At 52.0% G+C, this 19,478-nt stretch overlaps 2 protein-coding genes across 5 annotated transcripts in view; one reads left to right on the top strand and one right to left on the bottom strand.

Annotated features, from left to right (window-relative positions):
* Positions 1-10,617, bottom strand: part of LOC106732923 (early activation antigen CD69-like) — a 22,189-nt gene extending 11,572 nt beyond the window's left edge. Inside the window, exons 1-7 of one of the 4 annotated variants that reach the window (XM_014580387.3) lie at positions 10,470-10,613; positions 9,454-9,987; positions 5,705-6,238; positions 4,838-4,915; positions 4,357-4,473; positions 3,854-4,005; positions 5-108 (exon numbers count right to left, since the gene is read on the bottom strand). In XM_014580387.3, coding sequence (XP_014435873.3) covers positions 5-108; positions 3,854-4,005; positions 4,357-4,473; positions 4,838-4,915; positions 5,705-5,864 — 611 coding nt within the window. In that variant the 5' untranslated portion in view covers positions 5,865-6,238; positions 9,454-9,987; positions 10,470-10,613. Of the gene's footprint in view, positions 1-4; positions 109-3,853; positions 4,006-4,356; positions 4,474-4,837; positions 4,918-5,704; positions 6,239-9,453; positions 9,988-10,469 lie in introns of all 4 variants that reach the window. The other 3 variants (XM_075913485.1, XM_075913487.1, XM_075913488.1) reach the window with 3 other exon arrangements.
* Positions 7,551-19,478, top strand: LOC142823126 (early activation antigen CD69-like). The gene is made up of 6 exons (XM_075913504.1): positions 7,551-7,797; positions 12,128-12,301; positions 14,478-14,582; positions 14,906-15,057; positions 17,104-17,207; positions 17,443-19,478. Exons 2-6 carry the CDS (start codon positions 12,298-12,300, stop codon positions 17,546-17,548), a joined length of 471 nt encoding a protein of 156 aa, XP_075769619.1. The 5' UTR covers positions 7,551-7,797; positions 12,128-12,297; the 3' UTR covers positions 17,549-19,478.

The raw sequence follows: 19,478 nt of genomic DNA, 5'->3' as shown, positions 1-19,478 counted from the left end.
CCACCAGTTGTTGAATTCGGTGTCGTTGGCCCATTTCCAGGCTTGGTCCGGTTCCCTGTGGAGGCCGATCCAGTGGTCTAAGGATTCTTGATTACGTGCCAGAAAATCCTTTGTTCAAAACATAAAAGTCAATATACCGTATTTTCCGGCGTATAAGACGACTTTTGATGCTAAAAAACATCCCCCAAAAATCGGGAATCGTCTTATACGCCGGCTTCCCCTGAGGCTTTGCAAAGCCGCAGAGGGGCTCCGGTGGTGGGGCAGCCCAGGCGCGCCGGGGCTGTCCCGCTGCCGGGGCGTCCTCAGAGGCTTTGCTCCTGGTGTCCCTGGTCTGCTGGAGACGGTCCCCCTAAAAAATTAGGGGGTCGTCTTATACGCCCAGTAGCCTTATACGCCGGAAAATACGGTACATCAAAGGGCCCCTCAGTCTGGCCCCATTTGGCCATAAAAGTTGGCAGCAGCCCTTAATCTCGCTCCTCGCTTGGCAGGACCAAAAGGGGAGGCGGGATCGGCTGTGGCAATCCTGGCTTAGCCCCTGTCCAGCTGCGGGTGCCCGGCTGCCAGGATACAGCACCGAGTGTTCCCTTGGTCACTACCAGATGGGCACAGTCATGGCCTTCCAAGTCTGTCTCTGCAGCATCACCCCAGAGGCAGGTCCCGGAGGCCTTGGACAGATGCACACCGGCTGCTCCTCCTCTGGGAGAACAACTCATCCCACCAGGGCCCCCCAGTAGCAGTTCTGGGCCCTATGGGAAAACTACCAGGCCCAGGGTTCGTTCCCAGCGAAATTCTCTCTTGGTCCCTTCGAAACCTACGATCCTAGAGGTAACAGTTAGCTGCCTCCAGCAACAGATCCTGCCCCACCTGCCATGCATCCCGCAGCCCCTCTCAGTCCATCAGGCCAAGCATACGACCAACCTGTAGAGAAGCAGGAGCTGGGGCTCCCAGTGGCTTTCTTGCCTGGGCACCTCGTTCTCAGCCCTCTCCCCCCCAGACTACAGGGCCCTTCCGGACTTGCTTTGCAAAGCTGCCACTAGTCTAAAGCTACAGGCGGAGGAGGTGGACGTGTAACAGGATGACCCCATCATAGAATCATAGACCAGTAGAACGGGAAGGGACCTCGAGAGGTCATTGAGTCCAATCCCCTCCCCTCACGGCAGGACCCAGCACCGTCTAGACCATCCCTGACAGGTGTCTGTCCATCCTGCTCTTCAATATCTCCAGGGATGGAGATTCCACAACCTCCATGGGCATAGATGTCCTGACTACAGACAGCCCCTCCAGAGTGGCTCCACCAAGACCACGTGGCAAACACTCACCTCCCTCCCTCCCACGGTGGAAGGGGTGGAGCGTGAATGCTTTGTGCTGGTAATAGGCTTTGACTATCTCTTTCCCACTCCCCTCCGTGCTCTCTAGTCACAAAGGTGGTTAATGAAAAGGAGCAACAGGACCACCATGCTCCGGCCCTGAAGTTTAAGGACACTTTTTTAACGTGGAGTGGGGAGTGGGGTGGCTGTTGCTCCATTTTGCCAACCAGCAAGCTATCCTGAGCCGTTATAACTTTCATGCCTAGTCTTCTCTCCTGAAGCTTTAGGACCAGCTCCTCCAGGATTCTCATAGGCTGTGTCTACACTGGCAAGTTATTCCGGAAAATCAGCCGCTTTTCTGGAAAAACTTGCCAGCTGTCTACACTGGCCGCTTGAATTTCCGGAGAAGCACTGACGATCTAATGTAAAATCATCAGTGCTTTTCCGGAAAAACTATGCTGCTCCTGTTCAGGGAAAAGTCTTTTTCCGAAAGACTTTTGCGCAAAAGGGCCCGTGTAGACAGCACAGTACTGTTTTCCACAAAAAAGCCCCGATCGCGAAAATGGCGATTGGGGCTTTTTTGCGGAAAAGCGCGTCTAGATTGGCCACGGACGCTTTTCCGCAAAAAGTGCTTTTCAGGAAAAGCATCCTGCCAATCTAGACGCGCTTTTCTGAAAATGCTTTTAACGGAAAACTTTTCCGTTAAAAGCATTTCCGGAAAATCATGCCAGTGTAGACGTAGCCATAATGAATTCACAGCCCTTGTCCAGGATGGAAAGGTGGTCTCCTGTATTTGCATCCAAGCCTCATTAGACACAGGGACTCGGTGGCATGGGTCTTAGTCTTCAGTATTGCCCTGAGATGGGTGGCATGACTCCAGCCTTCAGGAATGTCACATAAAAAGTCAGATGTGTGGCCTGCAACTCAGCAGGTTAGGATGGAAGTTTCCATCCCTGGAGTACACAGCTTAGCATGACCCAGAACCTTGCAAACGCAAACAGCAGCTGGACTTTATCACCTTAAACCAGTGGTCCCCAATGCGGTGCCTGAAGGTGCCATGGCGCCCGCCGGGGCATTTATGTATGCCCGCCGAAACATCTGGGCTGGCCCCGCCCCCTGACGCGCAGCACACGCGTGGTGATGGCCCCGGGCGCAGGGCACGTGGGCGGCTCCTGCCCTGGCTGCAGGGCGCATGGGCGGCCCCTGCCCCGGGTGCGCAGCGCATGCGCATGGCCGGCCCCAGATGCAGGGTGCGTGGGCGGCTCCTACCCCCGGTGTGCAGCACATACACGGTGCCAGGTGCAGGGCGTGTGGGCAGCCCCTTCCCTGGGCGCACGGCACAGGTGTGGTCCTGCCCCCGGACATCCAGCGCATGAGTGGCCCCGCCCCCGGATGCCCGGGCGCCTAGCAACCGCAAACAGTTGGGGACCACTGCCTTAAACCCATGCCTTGAGCTGGGAAAACTACCGAGCAGAAAACAAGTTTGACCTCGGTTCCCAGCCCCATGGGAACACAGAGGATATGTCTAGGCTGCACCCCTCTGTCAGCAGAAGGATGCAGATTAGGCAGGTCAACATGGCAAATGAAGTGGGGATTTAAATATCCCACCCTTCATTTGCATAAAAATGGCCACCACTTTTTGCCAACTCAGCACTTTGTCTGCAAAAAGTGGCCGTCTAGAGGGGGATCGGTCGAGAAAGAAAGCCTTTTTCGACAGATCCCTTATGCCTCCTGCAAGGTATCTCCCAGGTGGGGTGAGCATTGAAAGACGCAAGCGATTGGGGTGACTGGAGCAGACGGGTACAGGGTGTCGGGTGTTTCTAATCCCCAGGGGCCAGAAGTGCTGGGGCATTGTGGGAAGTGCTTTGTATTCATGCCCATCAGTGTGAAAGAAGCTATTTTCATATATACTGGCATGTATATGCAACCGCACTTAAATTACAGCACTCGGCATGTGCTGTGAGTATCACTGCGGCCTCCGGGGCTTCCAAAGTTGAGTAACCCTGAGCTAGGGTAAAAACTTTCCAACACTCATGCAACACCTCATCTTGGAATAGATCGGAGCACGCTACCTCAAAAAACAACCGTTACAACAGCGAGTGACTATTTCGCATCTAAAAAGTGAGTTTCTAGCCCTAGTGACTACAGAGAAAAGCTTGTCAATGTGACCCCCTAAAAGCTACACCTGAATCCAGACACCCTCAGAGCTGTTATTTTAAAGTCAGTCTCATGGCCTGGAGGAGCCCAACTCATGATTATTGAACACTGGGCTAGCAAGGCTGCTCCGGTCACAAACGAGGGGCTGGGAAGCATCTGGATCCCCCTGCTGGGAATTCCCTGTAGGTAGAGGGTTGTCACATGAGCCCCACACGGCTCTGACTCCACGCCCAGCATGTGGGGAGAATGGGGTGTGGGCAGAGCATTCAGAGCTCTAGCTGATCTGGGCTGGGGGAAGTTGCCCTAAATTCAAGCAACAGCCTGAGGACAAGCCCAGCCTAGAGCCGCCTTTGCCACTCCTACCCCGTGCAGCCTAGAATCCATCTCACCATTTCCTGCTGCGTGTCAATCCCAGGCAAGGAGGCACCGAGGGCAGAGCAGTTCTTCTGGCTGTCGGTCCAGTTTGCTTCAGCCTCTGAGAAATAGTAACACTTCCCCAGGTACCCGACCCAGCCATCAGGGCAGGCAGCCACTGGATCAGCTGGAGATGCGAAAGCAACAGGGTGAGACATTTGCCTGTCTCCTGCTGTAATCAATGGTACAACCCACCAGTGACGGTGTAAGAAGCAACCCCCTCCCCCCCCCGCACCCTCTAGACCAGGGCAAGCTGAGCTTGTGCCTAGACACGTTCCCTTTTGCAACAACAGTGGCCAGCACCTGCCCCCTCACAATCAGCTCCTCAAAGCGACACCAGCTCTGAATTTGGAGCCACGTTTCCAGCTCTGGGCTCCTTTGCTGCAACCCCTGTTTTATCCCCTGCAAGCGCAGACGCTGCCAGTGAGATCCTGAGCACAAGGCGCAAAGACAGGCTCAGAGCGGGCTCCACACTCACCTGCGGGGGTGCTGAGGCTGCAGAGCATGACGATGATGACGCTGATTAAAATGAGGTTGAGAACCAGGCTCAGCACGGCCAGGGGAAGTGCCCGGGATTTCAACGCAGAGAGCCAACCTGTAACAGACGGAGCCGTTAGCGCTCCTACTGCTCCTGCAGCAGGGGACAGGCCCTGCATTTACCAGCAGTATTGGCTGGAACTGGCTTGTGAAGGGGGATACAGTGAACCCTCGTTTATCGCGGTAGATAGGTTCCAAACCCGACCGCGATAGCTGAAAATCCGCGAAGTAGGGACACCATATTTACGTATTTATTTAACATGTATATTCAGACTTTTAAAACCCTCCCTTTACGTAGTACTGTTAACAAACCACCCTTTAATGTACAGAACACTTAATGCATGTACTACAGTACCCTAAACTAAAACAGGCACAAATATTAAAAAAATCCGCGATATATTTCTTTTATAATATATACATACGTAATGAAAAAAGTCCGCGAAGTCGTGAATCCGCGATGGTCGAACCGCGAAGTAGCGAGGGCTCACTGTAGTTTGCAACTAGAGAGAGAAGCTTGGAGTGAATATTTTGATTCCATGTGGGAGCAAAAAGGTGTTTCAGGAGGGAAAATGCCCCCAGAGACATTGGCTTCAATTTGAGATTGTCAGAGACGTCTCCTGAGAATGTGTCCAATGGAAAATGAGTTTGTGAAAGAGAGAGACTAGGGGGGAGGAGATGGCAAACCTCCAAATCTACAATTGATCCTTTTCCTATTTCAAAACACAAAGATCTCTCCAAAACCTGAACCATGTCCCTGTGAAGTGCAGACTAGCCTTGTTTCTATCTGAGACCCTGAGAGCTTTGTTATTTTTTTACCATCTTCATACACTTCTAATACCATTAACTCACAAACATCCCACTCTCCCCACCTCTAATATCGTCAATTCACAGACACTTACCTTCCTTCCTCCCCCCCCCTGCATCCCCCTCCTGTTCTGAAATGTGATTTGTCCTTTTCATATGTGTTCATTTTTTTTAACTGTATCCTTTGGTATATATGGTTGTGACTATTTTCTTCCACTGTTTGATCTGAGGAAGTGGGTCGGGCCCACGAAAGCTCATCATCTAATAAACCATCTTGTTAGTCCTTAAAGTGCTACATTGTCCTGCATTTTGCTTCAGCTACCCCAGACTAACACGGCTACATCTCTATCACTATTCTCCTAGCTGATTTAAGTGTTTTGTCTTTTGAGGACTGGCCACAAGAGGGAGATACAGGCCTCACTGGGTTCCTGCAAGTTATCCGGGGCAGAGGACATTGCAAAAAGGCCCCACAGAGGCAGTGGTACCTGTAGGATGGATTGTGCTGCTCTCTCCATCCGGGGCTCTTCTGTTTGGTCTCAGGTGACTTTCCTGGGAACTCAGCAGTGGCTCCGACCTCTCAGCAGGTGACCCATTCCCCACCTCTTTTCCTTGTGGAAGATGTGTGGGCTCCGAAGGCAGAGACATACTCCCTGGAACCCCGTTTCTTCAGCCAGTGGTAGCTACGGCCTGGTCACTGTGGGTCTGGCAGGGCCGGCCGAGCCCTTCCTAAGGGCAGTTTCAATGCAGCTCCCTCGATTACAGCTCGGGCACGGTTTGGCTTTGTGGGATGATCTGGGAACTTCCCTCTTCAATAACATTTGCTGGTGAGTTTTCACCAATGCCCCGACAAGCCGGGCTGGGTCTCAGCTGGTTTCCAATGAGCTGTTCCAAAGCTCTGCTTTTATCCCCAGGGCCGAGCAGGCCTCGGCAGGCACCGACCAAACCAGCTCCAGGTGCTGAAGGATCCTGGCTCCAGGTCTCTTCCCCGGTGCCCAGCGGGGGGCTGGGCTGGCAAGTCCCTGTGGAGAGAATTGACCACGTCACTCGGGCTGGCTGGTGTCGCTGGTTTATCTGCCCAGCCCCAGCCCTGCACAGCCGGGGCAGGTGGAGCCGACAGAGCTGGGGCTGCCCTGGTTTCTCTGCAGCTGCTGTCGACCGAAAGCTTCCAAAGCCCCTGACAGACACAGGGAGATGCCTGCTGGACAGGGCCAGTTCCATGGACAGAGGGTTCCATGGACAGTTTGAACCCTGGCTCAAGCTGAATGTCCCCTTCCACCTACACCCACTTTGTATGGGGATGGAGATCCAAAGCCGAAGTCCGGCTGGGACCTGGATTCAAGCCCAATTGCCTTGCATTGTGGCCGCAGCCCTTAGGACCCCTGCTCCCAGAGGCTGCTGAAAATCTGCCCCCTGCCCAATTTTCCTGCTCTGAAGCTGCAGAGTTAAGTTAATTGTAGGCTACGTCTAGACTGGCATGATTTTCCGGAAATGCTTTTAACGGAAAAGTTTTCCGTTAAAAGCATTTTCGGAAATGAGCATCTAGATTGGCACGGACGCTTTTCCGCAAGAGGACTTTTTGCGGAAAAGCGTCCGTGGCCAATCTAGATGCGCTGTTGCGCAAAAAAAGCCCCGATCGCCATTTTCGCGATCGGGGCTTTTTTGCGCAAAACAAATCTCAGCTGTCTACACTGGCCCTTTTGCGCAAAAGTTTTGCGCAAAAGCGACTTTTACCCAAACGGGAGCAGCATTAGTATTTCCGCAAGAAGCACTGATTTCTTACAGTAGGAAGTCAGTGCTTTTGCAGCAATTCAAGTGGCCAGTGTAGACAGCTGGCAAGTTTTTCCGGAAAAGCGGCTGATTTTCCGGAAAAACTGGCCAGTCTAGACACAGCCGCTTTTCCGGAAAAACTTGCCAGCTGTCTACACTGGCCCCTTGAATTTCTGGAAAAGCACTGACGATCTCATGTAAAATCATCAGTGCTTTTCCGGAAAAACTATGCTGCTCCCATTCAGGCAAAAGTCTTTTTCCGAAAGACTTTTGCGCAAAAGGGCCAGTGTAAACAGCACAGTACTGTTTTCCGCAAAAAAGCCCCGATTGCGAAAATGGCCGTCGAGGCTTTTTTGCGGAAAACTGCGTCTAAAAGTGCTTTTGCGGAAAAGCATTCTGCCAATCCAGACGTGCTTTTCCGAAAATGCTTTTAACGGAAAACTTTTCCGTTAAAAGCACTTCCGGAAAATCATGCCAGTGTAGACGTAGCTGTAATGTAAAGCAGAGTCTGTATAGGAGACACTTAAAAAACAACCAATGGTTTGGTAGCATTTTAAAAAACAACCAAACACCTGGATGGGATCACCAGCTTTTGGGGTCTGGACAATCCAGAGCAGCTCAGAGGTTGGAGCCCCGCAGACTCGGCACTTCCCAGTCCCCGGGCTGTGCCCCGGTGGGGTCCAGGGCAGCCAATGAGCGCGCCGGCCCATGGGGACAGGAGGGAAGCGGAGCGCAGCAGAAATGAAAGCGAAACTGGGTTCGGGCCGCGCTGCGCCGGGAGCCGATCCTGTGACCTCCGGGCCGGAGCTGGGTGAGCAGGGGGAGGGGAGGCTGCTGGGCACCCGCTGGTTCTGCTTTCTCCAGCCTAGTTTTCCTTGCGCAAGGCGAGTTGCGTCCGGCCTGGCCTGAATGGGGAAGTGTCCATGTCGCAACACCCAGGCCAGCTGCATTCCCCCCCCCGCAGCGCACCCGGGGCAGGGCCGGATGCTTTGGGCGCTGCTGCATCCATCCACCCCTGGACCCCTCGGAACTTGGCCCGGGTCTCTCCTGCAAACAGCCCGGGCAGCCACGAGGCACAGACACTGGCGCGTGGCCAAGGGCGTGGGCTGGTCTCCAGTTGCGCATTGTGAAAGCGGGCCCCAGGATGGGGTGTGGCTAAGCAGGGCCAGATTAAAGTTAAGAGGGGCCCATTCCCAGTGTGGGGGAAGGGCCCTCAGCTCTCCTCTGGCCCACAGTGCAAAGCAAAAGTCCTGGTACAGGTGCCCTCCTAAGCCCACTCCACACTTCTTATGGCTTCTGAGGACCACGATGAGCTTTTGGTTCACATAAGCCCTTCAGAGGTACAATGGAGATGTAAGCGCCCAGTCGACTATCCAATCAGTCAGGCTACGTCTGCCCCCTACCCAATTTTCCTGCTCTGAAGCTGCAGAGTTAAGTTAATTGTAGGCTATGTCTAGACTGGCATGATTTTCCGCAAATACGTTTAACGGAAAAGTTTTCCGTTAAACGTATTTGCGGAAAAGAGCATCTAGATTGGCAGGACGCTTTTCCGCAAGAGGACTTTTTGCGGAAAAGCGTCCGTGGCCAATCTAGACGCGCTTTTGCTCAAAAAAGCCCCGATCGCCATTTTTGCGCTTGGGGCTTTTTTGCACAAAACAAATCTCAGCTGTCTACACTGGCCCGTTTGTGCAAAAGTTTTGCGCAAAAGGGACTTTTGCCCCAACGGGAGCAGCATAGTATTTCCGTGAGAAGCACTGATTTCAGACAGTAGGAAGTCAGTGCTTTTGCGAAATTCAAGCGGCCAGTCTAGACACAGCCTCTGTGCTTATCAGATAGTCAACTAGTAACTCAACTATTCGCTCTTCCACTCCCCTCTTATCTTCCCCTTTTGCTGCCTCTATTAGAGAGAGACAGCAAGGGGGGGGGAGGCGGGAGAGAGCAGGAGCCAGTGCTGGCGGGGGGCTGGGTTAAAAGCAGGTTTCCCCCAACACTGTCTCCATGGGAGTGAGGCAGGGAAGCATGGGGAAGTCTGCCTTTGAAATGTAGCAAGAGCTTGCTACATTTCAAAAGCAGAAGCAGCCTCATGGACTCACTGAATAGTTTGGATGCAAATTAGATGGACTATTCGATGAGCTGATTAATCTAAATGTAACGTCCTTAGTGTAAAATCTCCTGAGGTAGTGGAAGTTAATAGTGGGAAAATTACACTGGGTGACATTGTAGTTTAGGCTGCCTTGTTCTGAAAGCCCCGACTCCCGGTGTAGCGCTGGCTCAGCACAAGGAGTGACTGTGCTCACACCCAACCCAGGTGTTGTTTGTGGGATCATGCCCAGTTTGTGCAGTGAACCTCCACTGATACACCCCACAGGCTATCTGGCCACCAAGCTCTTCCACTACGGTAGCCAAAGTATAGAGTCCTGGGACTCAAGAGGTTGTCTGGCCTGGCCTGGCTCCCATCTGCACTCACCACAGGACTATCCCAGGCAATGGGATCAGCAGCTCTCACACTGCATGAGGGTTAAGCAAACAAAAAGAATTAATGGAAAATCAGCATCTTAAAACAACCAGTAAGGCCCTTTCAAATGTACAGTCCAGCCCCACCAGGACTGGTGTTTGTTTGCTAGGCTGGGGTAGCCGCAGGGGCTGCTTTGCCTTTCCTGCTGGCAGGATCGAACCAGGCTCCAGCAGGGCCAGGTAAGAACAGGTGATCCCCTGCCTGACCAGCAGCAGGGCTAAGGCTGTAGCCTTATGAGCCTCATGGTTAATCCAGCCCTGCCTGTGGGAACTAGAACCTCAGCCCCCCCCCACCCCAATTCATCTTGTAGCGAGCTGCGAGTTGCTCCTGTCTTGCTTCCGTCATATGGAAGACATTGGAGGAAGGAACTTTTTTGCTTTGCTTGTTCTTTTAGCTCCTCAACTTCTCTTTATGCCACACCCCAGACAGTTTCTCTTTATCTGCGAGGCTGTGAATCTTCTGAGAAATGTGCAGCAAGTGTTTCACCTAAATGATCAAAAGAGACCATTGATGGTGAAGAAGAATATTAATCATAGAATCATAGAATCATAGGACTGGAAGGGACCTCGAGAGGTCATCGAGGCCAGCCCCCTGCCCTCAAGGCAGGATCAAGCTCCGTCTACACCATCCCTGACAGATGTCTATCTAACCTGTTCTTAAATATCTCCAGAGAGGGAGATTCCACCACCTCCCTTGGCAATTTATTCCAATATTTGACCACCCTGACAGTTAGGAATTTTTTCCTAATGTCCAATCTAAACCTCCCCTGCTGCACTTTAAGCCCATTACTCCTTGTCCTGTCCTCAGAAACCAAGAGGAACAAATTTTCTCCTTCCTCCTTGTGACACCCTTTTAGATATTTGAAAACCGCTATCATGTTATATTAAACTAAACGATAAGTGAATCCAGACAATTAGTAAAGCAGGAGTAAAGGAGGAGTAAATAACAGTCTCATTAAAACCTCTTACCATGTATTTAAAGTCCAACACACATTCTTTGTGGACCCAGCGTCTTCCGATCACGGCTGGTAACAGGGCAGAACAGCTGTTGCCGGTCGCTGACTGGACTTCACTAAAGGAGGAGGAACACTGACTCAGCTGTGACTGTATGGGCTAGTGACACTGACTAACAGCTGGACCCCGCCCCCAGGCAGCAAACTCAGGCGGGGCTTAAGGCTCTTTCGAAGCTCCGCCCTGACACATTTTAATGGTATTTACACACCCAGCTTGGCTCCACAATGTGACATCAACTGAACCTTTGAATCTGTCTGTTCAAAAACTCTTAAGCTGTAACACCGGTGATACTCAGACTGGGTTTGCAAGACACACCTGGCTCTGTGATGTCTCTGCTGCCATTCTTTACGGAACATGACATTGACACAGTGCGATTTAACTAGGATCCAATCAGGCTGCTTTTACTGTGTTGTTAACTAATTGAGGGGACATGAGAGCAGTTTTCAAGTATCTAAGCAGGTGTTACAAAGAGAAGGGAGAAAAATTGTTCTCCTTGGCCTCTGAGAATAGGACAAGAAGCAATGGGCTTAAACTTCAGCAAGGGAGGTTTAGGTTGGACTTTAGAAAAATCTTCTTGTTGGGGTGATTAAGCACTGGAATAAATTGCTTAGGAAAGATGTGGAATCTCCATCACAGGAGGTATTTAAGAGCAGGGGTGGTCTAGATGGTGCTAGGTCCTGCCGTGAAGGCAGGGGAGCTGGATTCGAAGACCTCTCAAAGTCTCTTCCAATTCTAGGATTCTATGTTTCTATGTTTCAACGTGCATAAGTCATTCACTTTTTTGCTCTGAGGATAACAGATGCCAGGGTGTCTGTATGGCTGTGTCTACACTGGGCCTTGAATTTCCGGAAAAGCAACGATGCTCTACTGTACAAAATCAGCCGCTATTGCGGAAAAACTATTCTGCTCTCGCTCGGGCATAAGTCCTTATTCCGGAACACTGTTCTGGAAAAGGCCCAGTGTAGACAGCCCAGTAGTCTTTTCCGGAAAAAAGCCCCGATCGCGAAAATGGCAGTTGGGGCTCTTTTCCGGAAAAGCGCGTCTACATTGGCCACAGACGCTTTTCCGGAAAAAGGGCTTTTCCGGAAAATCAGCCTGCCAATGTAGACGCTCCTTTTCCAGAAAAACTGAAAACGGAATAGTATTCCATTTTAAGCATTTCCGGAAATTCATGCCAGTGTAGACACAGCCTATGTGTCTATATCAAATATTTTCCTACCGTGCTGTTTAAACATGACTAGCATAGTAAATGACACAATGAATTCACACGACTGGCTCTTTTGGTTCATGCAAGCCACTAATTTGATTCCTCAGTCACTCAATTCTGGTATAAACAGACATGAATAAAAAAGAACTGGGGGTGCTGGCTCATTTCACCAGCTGGGGGGCAGAGCTCAGGGGTTTCAGTGGGGCTGCCTTAGGTCACACCCGCCGGGGGCCTGGCCCCACTCTCTGCCCATGGAACTGGCTCGTCCAGCAGGTGCCTCTCTGTGTTTGTCGGGGGCTTTGGGAGCCTTCAGCCGACAGTGGCTGCAGAGAGACCAGGGCAGCCCCAGCTCCGTCGGCTCCACCTGCCCCAGCCACTCCGAGTGACCCAGCAATTCTCTTCACAGGAAGCCTCCAACCCAGCCACCGCCAGGCACCAGCGAAGAGACACAGAGACAGGACGATTCCGTGATGTGGAGTCAGGACCGTCCTTAGGCATACGCAGAATAGGCAGTTGTGTAGGGCACCAGTATTTCTGGGGCACCACTCTGCCGGGACAGACGGGAAGAAGTGGAGCATGGGTAAGCAAGGTCTAAACTACTGCTTGCTATCAGCCAGCTAAAAGGAGAGAGCTGCCCTGGGGGTGGGTGTGCTCCTTCCAATTGTTTAGCTCTGCCAGATAATTAACTGTTGATGTGTAAATACAGCTCATGCAGGGAGAGGGAAGGAGTCGGACCTGTGGGTCTGTAAATCCAGTTCAGCCAGGGCTGATGGAGGATCGGTTGTTGGAATGGAATGTGATGTATTGTAACTAATTTGGGCTGTTGTGGGGGACACAAATCATGCTACCCCTAAATGTGGGAACTGTAAAATCTGACACCAGTGCTTGCAGGAGAGACACCATCATTGTGAGAGGTCTCAGAGGAACAAGCCTCCCCCTTGGCAGAGTTGAGTGAACTGAGTTGGGGTGGAAAGGGCCTAATGGCTGAGTCGGCCTGCTTCATGCGTGCCATGGGGGTGCTGAAAGACTGGCTCCACCTGTCCCCTTCCCTCTGCTTTAAGGACAGACCTAAAGTAGATTCTATGAGGAGTCTTTTTGCTAGTCCAGTGGAAGCTGGAATCTTTTGCCAGCCTAGGTGAGGGCTAAAGAGTTGAAATCACTAAGCCTTTGTCTACACTGGCAGCTTCTTGCGCAAGAACATCTTGCACAAGGGTTCTCGTGCAAGAACTCTTGCACAAGAACACGTCCACACTGCCATGTGCGCGCTGTGCTTTTGCGCAAGAGCATCCATGGCCGTGTGGATGCTCTCCTGCGCAAGAAAGCTCCGATGGCCATTTTAGCCAAAGGGCTTTCTTGCGCAAGAAATCCCTGCCGAGCGTCCACACTGCCCTCTTGCGCAAGAGCCCCTGCCAAGAGGGCTTACACCGGTTAAAAAAGCGTGTAGCTATTGTGCAAGAGAGTGTGGACGCTTTCCGGAAGAACAGACATTTTTGCGCAATAACCCACCAGTCTAGACATAACCACCAGTTTAATAATCCCGCTTAGGGCACCATAAAGCCTAAGGACAGCTCTGTGTGGAGCTGGTTTGGTTGGCACCTGCCAAGGCCGGGCTGGCCCTGGGGATAAAAGCAGCACCCAGGGGAGCTTTGGAACAGCTCGTTGGACCACGGCTCAGACCCAGCCTTGCTGGTCAGGGTATCTGGGAAAAACTCGCCAACAAATGATATTGGGAAGGGGGGTTCCCCGATCACCAAATGTAACCAAACCGCGCCTGAGCTGTAAACAAGGGAGCTGCTTTGAAACTGCCCTTAAAAGGGTCTCTGCCGGCCCTGCCAGACCCACAGTGACCAGGCCGTAGCTACCTCTGGCTGCAGAAAGGGGGTTCCAGGGAGCATGTCTCCGCCTTCAGAGCCACACGTCTTCCACAAGGAAAAGAGATGGGGAATGGGTCACCTCCTGCTGAGAGGTCGGAGCCACTCCTGAGTTCCCAGGAAAGTCACCTGAGACCAAACAGAAGAGCCCCACGTGGAGAGAGAAGCACAGGTACCACCACTGCCTCTCTGGGGCCTTCTTACAATGTCCCCTGCCCCAGGGGAACTGGCAGGAACCCGGTGAGGCCTTTATCTCCCCGTGGTGGCCAGTCCTCAAAAGACAAAACACTTAAATCAGCTAGGGCCTTCAGTCGACTGCCTGGCTCAGCCTGTGTCTTTAGAGCCGAGGTCCCTGCTGAATCTGTTCACGCTGCTTCCTGCTTCCATGTGCGACAGGCTGGTCAAGTTCCCATTCATGTCCCCAGGGTGGAAACTGCTTTTCCAAAAGCCTTTAGAAAAATAACGAAGCTCTCAGGGTCTCAGATGGAAACAAGGCCAGTCTGCCCTTCACAGGGACATGGTTTTGGTTTGGGGGGAGGGGAGAATCTTTGTGTTTTGAAATAGGAAAAGGATCAGTTGGGGATTTGGACATTTGCCATCTCCTTCCCCTCAGTCTCTCCTTTCACAAACTCATTTTCCCCTGGACACATTCTCAGGAGACATCTCTGAAAATCTTAAATTGAAGCCAATGTTTCCAGGGGCGTTTTCCCTCCCAAAACGCCTTTTCCCTCCCATATGGAATCAAAATGTTCACTCTCAGCTTTTCCCTCTCGTTGCAAACTATCCCCCTTCACAAGCCGGTTCTAGCTGATGCTGCTGGTAAATGCAGGGACCGGCTCCCTGCCCCAGCAGCAGTGGGAGCACTAACGGCTCCATCTGTTACAGGTTGGCTCTCTGCGTTGAAAACCCGAGCACTTCCCCTGGCCGTGCTGAGCCTGGTTCTCAACCTCATTTTCATCATCGTCATCATCATCCTCAGCACCCGCCCAGGTGAGTGTGGAGCCCGCACTGACCTCGTCTTTGCACTGCACGGTCAGGATCTCACAGGCAGCATCTGCATCTGCAGGGGGCAAAATTCAAGCTGCTGGAAATTGGCTCCAAATTCACAGCTGGTATCGCTTTGGGAGCTGATGGGAGAAGGGGAAGATGCTGGCCTGTCTCTTGCAAAGGGGAGTGTGTCTAGGCTGAGCTTGCCCAGGTCTAGAGAGTGGAGGAGGGGGGCTGTTGCTTCTTATGGTGTCTCTAATGGGTTGTGCCATTGATTACAGCAGGAGACGGGCAAATCTCTCACCCTGTTACTTTCTCATCTCCAGCCTATCTAGTGGCCGCCTGCCCCGATGGCTGGGTCGGGTACCTGGGGAAGTGTTACTATTTCTCAGAGCCTAGAGCCAACTGGACCGACAGCCAGAAGAACTGCTCAGCCCACGGCGCCTCCCTGGCTGGGATTGACTCGCAGCAGGAGATGGTGAGAGATGGAGTCGGGGTAGCAAAGGCAGCTCTAGGCTGGGCTTGTCCTGAGGCTGACCTGGCCCTGGATGCTGCTTGAATTTAGTCCATTGATCACCAAGGAGTTGATCGGTATCTACTGGTAGATCTTAAAGCCTCTGACAGGGGATCCTGACTGGTTTTACCAAGAAGCTACCGAGCGCTGACCCTTCAGTTGCCCCTTCCCACCACTGTCATGCTGCTCCTGCCATCTGCCTTGGAGCTGCCCTGTAGGAACCTCCTGTTTGCTGTGCAGGGTGTGGGAGGGAGAAGGGGGTGTGCTAATTTCAGGGTGTCCCTCCTCCCCACTCTCCTGTACCCCATCTCCACACAGAGAGAAGAGGATGGGGGGAGCGTGGCAGTGCAAATTTCTGTCACACACAATGCGTGTGTGTCTGTCATTCTTACAAACACGCAGCCCTTCACTCTCCTCTCCAGACCCAACACATACATAGGGGGGGTTGTTGTTATTGCTCCTTTTACTGCTTGCAAAGTGGGTTAGTTTTGTGGGGTGGTCTGGTTTGTGCATTTCATCATTTTCATTTCCCTTACGCTTCAATGTCATTCTTTGAGCGGCGAGTCCTAACCTGCCGAACCTGTCGTGGCTGGAGTCATTATCCCTGTGGGAATTGCTGCTCCTGGAAGCGACGGGCACATCCCTGCAGCCCCGGAGAAAGGCAGAGCCTGCAGACACTGCTCCTGCAGCTCCCATTGATCAGTGATGGGGAACCGTGGCCGGTAGAAGCTGTGGTCTGTGCCTGTAACTGCGGGGCAGCACATGGCGCCATGGAGCCACTGCTGTACATGCCAGCTGTTCTGAGGAGCGGTGCAGGAATAAGACACCTCAACCCCACTGCTTCACCATCCGGAAGCCATCTCAGTTTAGCGATGCCCAGCCAGAGCCTGCTTCCTCAACCCCTGTCCCAGACCTGCCCCAGATCAGAGTCGCCCTGTATCCAAACTCCTTCCCAGAGCTTGTACCTTGAACCCCCTTCTGGACCCCAATCCCCTGCCCTGAGCTAAGCCCGGACCCCTCCCACATTCCAAATCCCTTGGCCCAAGACCAGAGCCTGCACCCCCCCCCCCCCCCGTATCCCAGCCTGCTGAAAGTGAGTGAGGTTCTGGGAGAAGGGGGATGAAATGAGCTGGATGAGGCCTCGGAGAAGAGGTGCGGCAGGGCCTCAAAGAAGGTGGGGGAAGGAAATGAGGCGAGGATGTTTGGGTTTGAGGTGGATCTTACGTTGCACTTACATTGAAAAAATGATCTTGTGGTTAAAAAGGTTGGAGTCCACTGATTTAATCCAACTTCCCCCAGCCCAGAAGAGCTAGAACTCCAAGTGCTCTGCCCACGCTCCAGCTTGCCCACACGCTGGGCACTGAATTGGAGCCGTGTGGGGCTAATGTGCCAACTCTCTGCTCCCGGGGAATTCCCAGCGGGGGAATCCAGATGCTCCCCAGCCCCTTTTGTGTGATAGGAGCAGCCTTGCTAACCAGGTGTTCAAAAACCATGAATCAGGATCTTCAAAACCATGAGGTTGACTTTAAGGTAACAGCTCTGAGAGTGTTTGGTTCCAGGTGTCGCAGCTTTTAGGGGGTCACATTGAGAAGTTTTCTCTGCAGCCACAAGGGCTAGAAACTCACCTTTAAAATGAACGACGACAGTCTCTTGTAATCCCCTGACTCCAGGAGCTGGAGAGTTAAAAGACTCAAACCACAGGAGACTCCCAGGAAAATCATAGGATTTGGTCAGGACGGAGGAGTGTTGAAGATCTGGATGCAGTTGAGAAGCTGAGCCAGAAGCTGCTGATTATCAGAGCTGGTTGAAAATCAGAATTTGCATTGGTGGGGAAATTCTGATCATTTTGTCCCTATTCTGGATCAGGGCAACATGCAAACTTCCCACTGCATGTGGGTGTCATTTCTTGGTGCAGAATTCCAGCTCCTGGACCCAGTGGCCTGGGTAGGTTGCAGAGAACCCCGAGATGCAGCTGTCTGATGCACATTGCCTTTTATGTTTTGAACAAAGGATTTCCTGGTGCGCAATAAAGGATCCTTAGACCACTGGATCGGGCTCTGGAGGGAAGGGGGCCAGGCCTGGAAATGGGCAAATGGCACCGAATTCAACAACTGGTGAGTCCCCTTTTCTTTTGTCAAATCAGTAAATGTTGCGGCTTGTATTTAAAACAAGAGACTGGCCTTGTGGTTACAGCCTGGGCCTGTGATTTGGGCAATGGGGGTTGAGTGACTGGCTTCCCCCTACATTCACAGTGTGACCTGGGGTGACTTGCTTGGGGCTGGATTTTCACTGCTGGGGAAGTTGCTTGAGCAGCTTTGGAGGGTTGTTTATGGTTTGTTGCTGTTGCAGGTTTACAGTCGCAGGCAGAGAACAATGCGCTTTTCTGAGCCACAACAGCGTTGCCAGTTCAGGCTGCTGGAGCAGTCTACCATGGATCTGCAGCAAACCAGCCTAGAAACCAGAAGGTGGAGCCACGTGACTGTAACAGGATGAGGGCTGCCTAGTCCTGTCAGTGGGGCTGTGCCAAGCGGCTTCAGCACATGGGGAACTCAACCCCACTGCAGCAGCAAGGAAGAGAGACGCTCACTGAAGGACAGCACAGAGCCCCCCCGGGAGTCTCTGCCACCCATTGGCCTGTTTGGGGCTCCAGGGCTGTAACGTGGAGGTCTGTTTTGGCTCCATTCTAACAGCCCGTCCACCATGAATGTTCCCTCTAATCGCTTCCATCCATGTGCAGAATAAATTTTTTTGTGTGCAGCAAGGCATGTGTGAATGTGCACCACTAGCAAAACCAGAGACCTGGCTTTGGGTGCTCTGCTAATCAGCCGAGCAGCATTGAAATCTCTCCTGAGCAGCTGCACAAGCGCCTGGATTCCAGGGAAGACTGAGAGGGACCCTGGTCTGGCAGAGGCTGCAGTTTCAGCCTGTCACCTAGTTGGGGTCCCGCACAAGTTCTGTCTCCCTTTGGGCCAACTGGCTGTGGCCCAGGCACCCACTTTCCAATGTGCCAGAAGGTGCTGAATCCCCAGGTGCTGCTGCCACTCTGCCCCTCCTGCAAAGCCCAACTGGCCTCTTCTCATCATCTCACCCTCTCCTCTGTCTGCCCCCAATGCCCAGCCACTCCCCCTCAGTGCACCTCATCCTTGATCCTCCTCCCATTCCCCTGCACACCAAGGAACAGCTGACTAGGGCAGCAGAAAGCACTGGAGAAGAGGAGGGAGCTGATAGGGAAGCTGAGCAACCACCATTTTTTCCCTGTGGGTCTCCAACCCCGGAGCCCGACAGAGTCAGCACCTAAGGCCTCGGGAGTTTCTGCATTTTCCACACAGCACTTTCCATTCAGCCCCATAGAAATGGCCCGAGACACTAACTCTGGTTCTTCATTGGTTGCAGGTTTGGCTGTCAATTATCTGCAGTTAACACAAGTGATTGCCATGAACTAGATTAGCTAGATTAGAAAAAGAATCACAATTAACAGCAGGTTTAATCTCCCCATTAAACAGGCAGGGATGACTAATTTCCATGTGTTAGAGACATTTTGGATGTGTTTCTGCATTCTCAAATATCTTGCTTTCTCTTACAGGCCAGGATATGAAGGGTCCAGTGCTAACTTTCTAGGATTAGTTTTGATTACTGTAAAAAAGATTTATCCTAATATTTGTCAATTCCCATAAGCCCTGTGGTGCAATCTCTGAATTGTGAAATTCTTGTTTACCAATGTAGAATTATTTTTGTTACATAATTGTTCTCAGAAACAAAACAGTATACAACCTTTAGAGCCTGTAATTCCACGCAGTCCTGCTTCTTGGTCAGCCAGTTGCAAAGACAAACCACTTTGCTTTCAATTTGCAGGAAATAATGCTGCTTGCTTATTATTTATGTCACCTGAAAATGAGAACAGATGTTTGCAGGGCATTTTTGCAGCTTGTGTTGCAAGGTATTTATAGGCCAGATATGCATTTGTATGCCCCTTCAGGCTTCAGCCAATGTTTCAGCACGGAAGCATGTTCTCTGGATTAGGCTCTCTAATTCGAACTACCGGTATATCTTGTTCCATGAGGAGTAACGGTAGTTCGAATTAGAGAGCCTAATTCGAACTACCTACTCCGTGCCGCGTGTAGCCGCGGGCACGGAGTCCGCACTAAGGGGGATTTTAAAATGGCAGCGCCCGGCAAGATGCAAATGAAGCCCGGGACACTAAGAAGAACTCACCTCCAAGACCCAACCTAAGATAAGAGCTTCCAGGGCTCTCCTGCACAACCCTGACATGCAGCAGCAGCTAAGATCCAGAGACACTGATATTGCTTGGCCAACAGGGAAACTCTGCCTGCCTTTACAGGATTGGTGAGCATGACACTGTGTGTTCAGCACATGTGTTCTGCTTG

The sequence above is a fragment of the Pelodiscus sinensis genome, chromosome 32 (assembly GCF_049634645.1).
Source record: "Pelodiscus sinensis isolate JC-2024 chromosome 32, ASM4963464v1, whole genome shotgun sequence".
Lineage (NCBI taxonomy): Eukaryota > Metazoa > Chordata > Testudines > Trionychidae > Pelodiscus > Pelodiscus sinensis.
Note: the sequence above shows the minus strand (reverse complement) of the source record. Positions and strands in the feature narration are given on the sequence as shown.

Excerpts from the sequence above, each read along its gene's own strand:
- LOC142823126 (XM_075913504.1), top strand. Across the intron at positions 14,583-14,905 it reads CATCCTCAGCACCCGCCCAG|CCTATCTAGTGGCCGCCTGC; the intron begins GTGAGTGTGGAG and ends TCTCATCTCCAG. Across the intron at positions 15,058-17,103 it reads TTGACTCGCAGCAGGAGATG|GATTTCCTGGTGCGCAATAA; the intron begins GTGAGAGATGGA and ends TTTTGAACAAAG.